Consider the following 8,078-nt stretch of genomic DNA (forward strand, 5'->3'; position numbering starts at 1 on the left):
GAGCCGCCGGGCGCTTAGGACTTCGGGCTCGGGGCTGCAGGGCTGCTAATTCGTGAGAGCAGCTGCCTTCTCTGCTGAGGACTGGAGGCCCAGGCGGGCCTGGAAAGGCCCCTCTGCGGGGGATTCGGAGGGCCATTCTGGGCTCCTGCCCTTGCTCGGGGCTAGCCTCAGGAGGTGCCCCTGCAATACCGGACCCGCCGGATTTTGCGGGCAAGGGGACTGGGAAAGAAAGGCCCGAGGGAAGGGAGTTCTAGTGCCTGGAAGGCAGGCGTCGGGGGTGGGGTGGGGTGGGCAGAGGTCGCTTCTCCTGGCAGGGCCCAAGGAAAACCCCAGGAGCTGCTGACGTCTCGCCGCCTTGGGGAAACGGCCTGCTGGGGTTTGGCTTTCTCTATCAGGGTCCGGGGAAGGAGAGAACAGAGGGTGGGGTGAGCACGGGGTGCACGGGCAGCGTTCGAGATAGCGAGCGCAGACGCGGCGTGCAGGAGGGCGGCAGGAGGCCAAGGAAGGGAGGTTGTGGGAGAAGGGGGCCAGCACCCGGGAGGAAGAGACAGGAAAGTGATCCAAGAGGAGGGCAGTGCTGGGGGAACACGCGGCACACGCTGAGGGGGCACTGCTAACGGGTAGGGCAGTGTGAGGGGATTTGTGGCAGGCGGAAGGAGCGAGCAGGGCCCAGGGGAAGAGGGCAGTGGTGGGGGGAGGGTGCAGCGCCAGAGGAGGGCAGTGCCAGCTTTCCTTTCCCCCGGAGTGATATCCTGGACGGCCCCGGCTCAGGTGACGTCCAGCAGGGCCGAGCCAGCCCCCGCCGACCTGGGGGCCCTCGGTGCCAGTTGAGGGACTAGGCATTACGTCCTGCTGGGCTAGCGCTCTGGGGGCGGAGTTTTGTTGCACCCGTCCCCGGCGCGGACTATGCCCTCGGGGGACACGAGGACCGGCAGGGTAGGGCTAGGGCCCGGCTTCTCTGGGGCAAAGATCAAGGTCTCGGCCTGGGTTAAGTCTCCAAGCATTCCAGGCTTCAGGGCCCGGACTCTGGAGAGGGCGAAGCGGAGCCCCAGCGGAGCGCGATAACCCGAGCCACCTCCGCCAGAGGTGGTGCTTGGGGCGTTCCCGCCCTGGGCGGAGTCACCTGGCTCGGAGACACGCCCTCAATGCGTGTTCCCTCGCCAGCAATCTATCGGGGCGGAAGTTGAGAATCCCCGAGGTGGAGGCGGCGGAAGTGGCTGCCGTACTGCAAGCTGGTGCGCATGCGCTTTCCTGCTGCTCTGCCGCCAGCGTTCAGGCGCCTTTTGCTCTAGTGTCTTCTTTTTCCACGCGAGAGTGGGCTAACTCGTAGTTGTGGTCTCGCTCCTCGCGTTTCCGCTGCTCTCGTGGCCCCCTCACGATGGCGGGCATCCTGTTTGAGGACATTTTCGATGTGAAAGACATTGACCCGGAAGGCAAGAAGTTTGACCGAGGTAGGTAAGGTGTGGGGTTTGGCCGAAGAAACTAACTTCCTCGGGACACACCCCTGGGCTCCGGCTCACGTGGCCTGCCCTTGCGGCAGGTCCTGATGTAGGGGCCTCTCCCAGGAGACCTTTTATGGATGAGAAAGCCGAGACGCCGAGCTCTCCCTGGCTGCACACACGCGGTGCCCAGTGCCATGGTGGTGGCAGGCTCCTGGACGTCTCTGCAGTCGCCTCTCACTTACACACATTTTGCCTTATTTAGTGCTCTCGAGAGTTCCCAGGAGGTAGGTGGTGCCTTCCTCTCCTCCTGGAGGGTAAGTTTGCCACCCAAGGCTGCACCGTGGTCAGTCTGACTTATGAGCCCGAATTCTTGTGTGGAGTCGAGTCTCCAGCTGATGTCAGACCCTCTGAGTTAACTGCGCGGTGCAGGCCAGGCGCCCGAGGTGTTTTTCAAGTCTCAGTTATTCAGTGAGATAATCCCCTTAGCATGGGAGAGGACACCTTTGGTTGAAGAAGTCCCTTGCCCAGACCCAGGTTCTAAATCACCCAGGTAGTGCCTAGAACTCTGTCTTTTGCTGCTAGAATATTTTGATTTGGGGGCAGGATTCCATTCATTTGCCATGCTTTTTTAAAAAATTATTATTATTTTTTAAAGATTAATTTTATTTATTTGAAAGAGAGAGAGGTAGAGACAGAGAAAGGTCTTCCATCCTTTGGTTCACTCCCCAGATGGCCACAACGGCTGGAGCTGTGCTGATCTGAAGCCAGGAGCCAGGAGCTTCTTCCAGGTCTCCCACACGGTGCAGGGGCCCAAGGACTTGGGCTATCCTCTACTGCTTTCCCAGGCCACAGCAGAGAGTTGGGTTGGAAGTGGAGCAGCCAGGATATGAACTGGCACCCATATGGGATGCCGGCGCCTTAGGTCAGGGCGTCAACCCACTGCGCCATAGTGCCAGCCCCAATTATTAATTTTTAAAGACTTATTTATTTATATGAAAGGCAGAATTACAGAGAGAGAGAGGGGTCTTTAATCCGTTGGTTCACTGCCCAGATGGCCACAATGGCCGGAGCTGCACTGATCTGAAGCCAGGCTCCTGGAGCTTCTTCCAGGTCTCCCACGTGGGTGCAGGGGCCCAAGGACCTGGGCCATCCTCTTCTGCTTTCCCGGGTGCATTAGCAGGGATTGGAAGTGGAGCAGCTGGGACTTGAACCGGCACCCATATGGGATGCCAGCACTGCAGGTGGGGCTTTGCCCACTAATCCACAATCGCTGGCCCCTGCCATGGTTTTTGTCCTCCATGCATATCTGGTTCTGAGCGAGCCTGCATTTCTCTCTCTCTCTCTCTCTTTTTTTTAAGGTTTGTTTTATTTATTTGAAAGACAGAGATAGGGAGAGACAGTGAAAGAGGTCTTCCATCCACTGCTTCACTCCCCAGGTGGCCTCAGTGCCTGGGGCTGGGTGAAGCCAAAGTGATCTGGGAGCTGGATCAGAAGCAAAGCAGCCTCTTCCAACTGGTGCTCTGATACAGAATGCCCACCTCGTACACAGCAGCTCTGCCCACTGCACTGCAGTGCCTGCACTTTTTTTTTTTTTTTTTTTTTTTTAAGATTTACTTACTTGTTTGAAAGGCAGAGTTACAGAGAGGCAGAGGCAGAGAGAAAGAGAGGTCTTCCATCTGCTGATTCATTCCCCCAAATGGTTGCAATGGCATGGGCTGGGCTGATCCGAAGCCAGGAGCTTCTTCCAGGTCTCCCACATGAGTGCAGGAGCCCAAGGACTTGGACCATCTTCTGCCTTCCCAGGCCATAGCAGAGAGCTGGATCAGAAGTAGAGCAGCAGGGACTCGAACCAGCACTCATTTGGGATGCCAGTGCTGCAGGTGGCGGCTTTACCCAATATGCCCTGTGCCTGCACTTCTGTGAGAGCACATAAGAGGCCAGTGGATGTAGATCAGGTTACATTAAATAGTCGATTGCCTGTAATTCCCAAACTGGGATCTGTCAGATCTGCCTTTGCCCTGGTAATTACATCGTCCGTCTCTCTGCTTCTCCCCAGTGTCTCGACTGCACTGTGAGAGCGAATCTTTCAAGATGGACCTCATCTTAGATGTAAACATTCAGATTTACCCTGTGGACCTGGGTAAGTATTGAACCCAGAGAATCAACAGAGGCTTCTTGCCGTCTCAGCTATTCTTTACGCCCAGATATTGCTGCTGTTTTCAGGTGACAAGTTCCGGTTGGTCATAGCTAGTACCTTGTATGAAGACGGGACCCTGGATGATGGGGAATACAACCCTACAGATGACAGGCCTTCCCGGTAAGGAGTGGGGATGGGAGGCCTGGAATACACGCTGAGGACTGAGATCAGTGGTAGAGAAAGACTGTTTAATTCTTGGAATAAGTGATTATCGGCAGAATTGGAGCAATCTTAAATAAATTACTGCACTTTAGAATTCAAACAACTGATGGAGCTGGCATTGTGGTGTAGCAGGTTAAGCTGCCCGTATCAGAGTGTTCAGCCCTGATTGCTCTGTTTCCGATCCAGCTTCCTGCTAATGTACCTGGGAAGGCAGCAGGAGGATGATCCAAGTACTTGGGCCCCTGCCACTGGTGTAGGAGACTTGGATGGAGTTCCAGGCTCCTAGTTTGGCCTGGCAGACTTGGCTGTTACGGCCATTTGAGGAGAGACCGGTGGATAGATGATCTCTGTCTCTGTTGCTCTGCCTTTCACATAAATAGATAAATTAAAATGAAAAAACGAGAATTCAAACAAGTGAATATTTGTCAAGAATGTGACGATTACGGCCTGTGAGTAACAGTTTTTTGTAGGCTGAGGAAGTGACTCCTGAGTCTGTGGCCCCTGTGACTTGGGAGGAAGGTTGCTGTGATGGAAGGCTTGAGAGCCGCACTGAGTTCACGTTTCAGCCCCACCGATTGTTTGTGGAACAGCTCTAACCTGTTTCAGCGTCTGTTTCCTCAGCGATAAAATGAAGCTGGGCATGCATCCCTCACGGGTTGCTGTGAAGACTGGGCAGTTTGTCTGTAAGGTGCCTGTTACTGCAGTGCTGGTGTTTGCTTCCTGTTACCAGTCTTTTTTATTTTTTTAAGATTTATTTATTTATTTAAAAGCACAGTTGCAGAGAGAGAGAGGGAGAGAGAGGTCTTCCATCCGCTGGTTCACTCCCCAGATGGCTCTAATGGCCGGAGCTGGGCTGATCTGAAGCCAGGAGCCAGGAGCTTCCTCTGGGTCTCCCTTGCAGGTGCAGGGGCCAAGGACTTGGTCCATCTTCTACTGCTTTCCCAGGCCACAGCAGAGAGCTGGATCGGAAGTGGAGCAGCCAGGACTCGAACTGGTACCCATATGGGTTGCCGGCATTGCAGGTGGAGGCTTTACCCACTGTGCCATAGCACTGGGACCCCTTGTTACCATTCTTAAGGGGTCTGTTATAATGTTTGTTTTAAAAAAATATTCACTTATTTGAAAGGCAAAGTTACAGAGAGAGAGGGAGAGAGACGGAGAAAGAGCTATCTTCCATCTACTGATTCACTCCCCAAATGACTACAGTGGCCAGGGCTGGGCGAGGCTGAAGCCAGGAGCCTAGAACTCCATCTGGGATTCCCACATTGGTGGCAGGGGCCCAGCCATTTGAGCCATCGTCCACTGCTTTCTTGGGTGCATTAATAGGAAGCTGGATTGGAAGTAAAGCAGCTGGGATTCAGACTGTGAGGTTGGCTTAACCTGCTGCTTAACCACAATGCTGGCCCCAAGCTTTTATTATCATTATTAATGTACTTATTTAAAAGGCAGAGTTACAGAGAGAGAGGGAGAGAAAGGGTTCTTCCATCTGCTGGTTTACTTTCCCCTTGGCAACAGCCAAGGCTGAGTCAGGCTGAAGCCAGAAGCCTGGAACTGCATTCAGGTCTTCTATGTGGGTGGTCAGGGGCCCAAGTTCCCAGGTGCATTAGCAGGGAGCTGGATTGGAAGTGAAGCAGCCAGGACTAGAACCAGCACTCATATGGGATGCCAGCATTGCCAGCAGCAGTTTAACCTGCTGTGCCACAATGCTGGCCTCTGTTGTTACTATTAAGAATAGCTTTGTAAGTTATTCTTACAGACAGTAAGTTACTCTTAATAACTTGGCCACTCTCATTCCCCAGGGCTGACCAGTTTGAGTATGTAATGTATGGGAAGGTATACAGGATCGAGGGAGACGAAACATCTACAGAAGCAGCAACACGTCTGTAAGTGGATGGCCACGTGAGAGTCCTTTCCCCCCTCTCTGATCTGAGAATTTGGCCACACTCCTGCTTCCTGTGAAGGGCCCCTCCCCGCAAGCACTTCAGACCTAAGTGGGACCTGGTCTGCAACAGGGCTGCTCTCCTTGTCCTCTCTTGGGACGTCAAGGCCCAGGGGGCCACAGGAGAAATTGGCTGTGTGAAGAAGTGTAAAGGAGAGTTGCTTTTCCCCGAACCCAACGCAGCATTAAGTGATTAAGCAGGCAGCCTTTTTGTTTTTGTTTACTTGTGTGTGTATGTGTGTTTTGCTGCTCTGTAACCCAATCCCTGGTTCTTGGGTTTCCCTGCTCAAGTATTTTTTCTTTTCTTTAAAATCTTATTAAAACAATATGTGCTCTTTGTAAGAAATTTGAAAAGCAGAGATGTAATATGAAGAAGGAGAAAAAGTCACCTATAATTCTCTACCCAGAGAGAATCTTTCATGTAAACATTTTTGGATATTCTAGTTCAAAAAAAAGTCTACTTTTTTTTCCTTTAAGATCATTTTGTATATTTCAGTGTTCTGTTTTTTTTTGCTTAATGTTTTGTAAGAGTTGTTTCCCCCAGGTCCATTTAAAGCTTTTCCTAAACATTTTAATAACCACATAACGTTCCAGTAAACGGGTCTATCTTAATTCATTTCGCCATTCCCCTAGTCTGGGGCTTGTAGGTGTTTTCCTCCTTCACTAATACAGAGAAGGTGGCCTTGCACACATGTGGACGTCCAGCCGTGCCTGAACTTTGGCTCCTAATGACAAAACAGAAAAGGCTGCCTCTTCTCTTTCCTAGGCGGGGCTGGAGAGCTGCTGAGTGCTGGCTGCTCCAGACCTCAGCCTCACGGGCCTGGGACCTTCTGTTTCAGCTCTGCCTATGTGTCCTATGGGGGCCTTCTCATGAGGCTGCAGGGGGATGCCAACAACCTGCATGGATTTGAAGTGGATTCCAGAGTGTATCTGCTGATGAAGAAGCTGGCCTTCTGAACCTCACGGGAAGCCAGACTTGCTGCTCACTCCTGAGGTCGTGGACGGTGTGGACGGCGTGCAAGCCTGCGCAGCAGTGGCTGCTGTCCGCCCGTTTGGGAAGGGCTGGCTCTGTCTACTCTGGGTGCATCTTTAGCTGGTCTGGACTCACTGAGAAACAGCCTTGCCTGTGAAGGACCCAGGGGGACAGTGTAACATGAATCAGAAGTTGCTTTGTGTATATTTTTTAATTAAACTACTTTTTCACAATCTCCCCTCCCCTTTGTTTAAAACAAAATTTCCACTGACTTTAAAATCATGCTTTCAAGTGTGTCAGTGTGTATTGTTTCTGCCTCACATCAGGTGAGCAAGCTTTGTCAGTACGGGGTCCCAGAAGTTTTGAAATTTTCACCAGCTAGCTTTTGGCGTCTGGGTTCAGGGTTTTCTCAGTCTTCGGGCTGACTGGTTCCAACATCTGTCTTCCAGTGTGGTTTTCTGTCTTGGGGGGAGGCTGTCGTGCTTTGGCTCCTGAGAGGAGTACCCCAGGCCCGGATGATACCATCTACTTGGCCTAGAGGTTCCAGTTGGCAAGATGGCCTGCTCGTTTCCTTCCATCACTGCTAGTCTCCTGGGAAGTCAGCTCACCTTGGTGTGGCTGAGTCACTGCGTAGCCTGGAAGTGTTGGTCATTTTTATGGAAGCTTTGGGTTGAGGCTTTCAGACACAGGCATGGGCGCAGCTACTGTGATGAGAGTAGAAAGAGAGGACTCGGATATGGCAGCAGGTGGAGGCGCTGGCTCCCTGCTCTGTTCTAGCGTGAGCTGGGAGGAGGGTAAGTGCTGGTGATTCTCGGCAGTGACGCCAAGCAGGGAGCGGCTCACGGGCCAGTGGGGTGGACAGAGCAGCAGTACTGAGGACGCTGGCTGTCCTGTGCTGCTGCCCAGGACAGTGTGGTAGCTGGACCTCAGTCACTAACTTACAAGTGGGAGAAGAAAGAGTGAAGGAAATAGTGCTGACTACAAGGACTCCAGCACATGAGCTGGCTCTTCACTTTGTCATTAGAGGCCCCCTAGAAAGGACATGGGATTTGGTTTTTGCCCTGGAAATTCAGGGTAACAATCCAGAAAGATCGTCTGTGTATGCAGCAGTGGTCTCTTGATCTCCTGGTTTTGTCACCTGGGTTTGTCCCCTGCTGGGACGCCTAGGACAGTTCCTTCCCCATCATTTTCAGGTCTTTACATGAGGTGTTAGCAATAGTATTTAGGGAAATGGGTTGAAAATGGATGGCCTCAGCAGGGAGGCGGACAAGGGGTGCTGTTTTTACCTTGCGGTGGGTGGAGAATAGGAGATGCATTGGGGGTCGGGGTGTGTCTCCATGGAATTCTAGAGCCTTTCCATGAAGT

The 8,078-nt window shown here is 52.5% G+C and overlaps 1 protein-coding gene across 1 annotated transcript; it reads left to right on the top strand.

Moving 5' to 3' along the window:
- Window positions 1–867: 867 nt before the first annotated feature.
- POLR2H (RNA polymerase II, I and III subunit H) lies at window positions 868–6,946 on the top strand. Its single transcript, XM_002716474.5, has 5 exons — window positions 868–1,451; window positions 3,499–3,582; window positions 3,666–3,759; window positions 5,601–5,684; window positions 6,580–6,946. Exons 1-5 carry the CDS (start codon window positions 1,379–1,381, stop codon window positions 6,695–6,697), a joined length of 453 nt encoding a protein of 150 aa, XP_002716520.1. The 5' UTR covers window positions 868–1,378; the 3' UTR covers window positions 6,698–6,946.
- The last annotated feature ends 1,132 nt before the right edge of the window (window positions 6,947–8,078 follow it).

The sequence above is a fragment of the Oryctolagus cuniculus genome, chromosome 4 (assembly GCF_964237555.1).
Source record: "Oryctolagus cuniculus chromosome 4, mOryCun1.1, whole genome shotgun sequence".
Taxonomy (NCBI): Eukaryota; Metazoa; Chordata; class Mammalia; order Lagomorpha; family Leporidae; genus Oryctolagus; species Oryctolagus cuniculus.

What these genes read in the sequence shown, in the direction of transcription:
- POLR2H (XM_002716474.5), top strand. Translation starts at nt 1,379, where the DNA reads ATGGCGGGCATCCTGTTTGAGGACATTTTCGATGTGAAAGACATTGAC. An exon ending in AGGCAAGAAGTTTGACCGAG is followed by an intron (nt 1,452 to 3,498) that starts GTAGGTAAGGTG and finishes GCTTCTCCCCAG; the next exon opens with TGTCTCGACTGCACTGTGAG. An exon ending in ACAGAAGCAGCAACACGTCT is followed by an intron (nt 5,685 to 6,579) that starts GTAAGTGGATGG and finishes CTTCTGTTTCAG; the next exon opens with CTCTGCCTATGTGTCCTATG.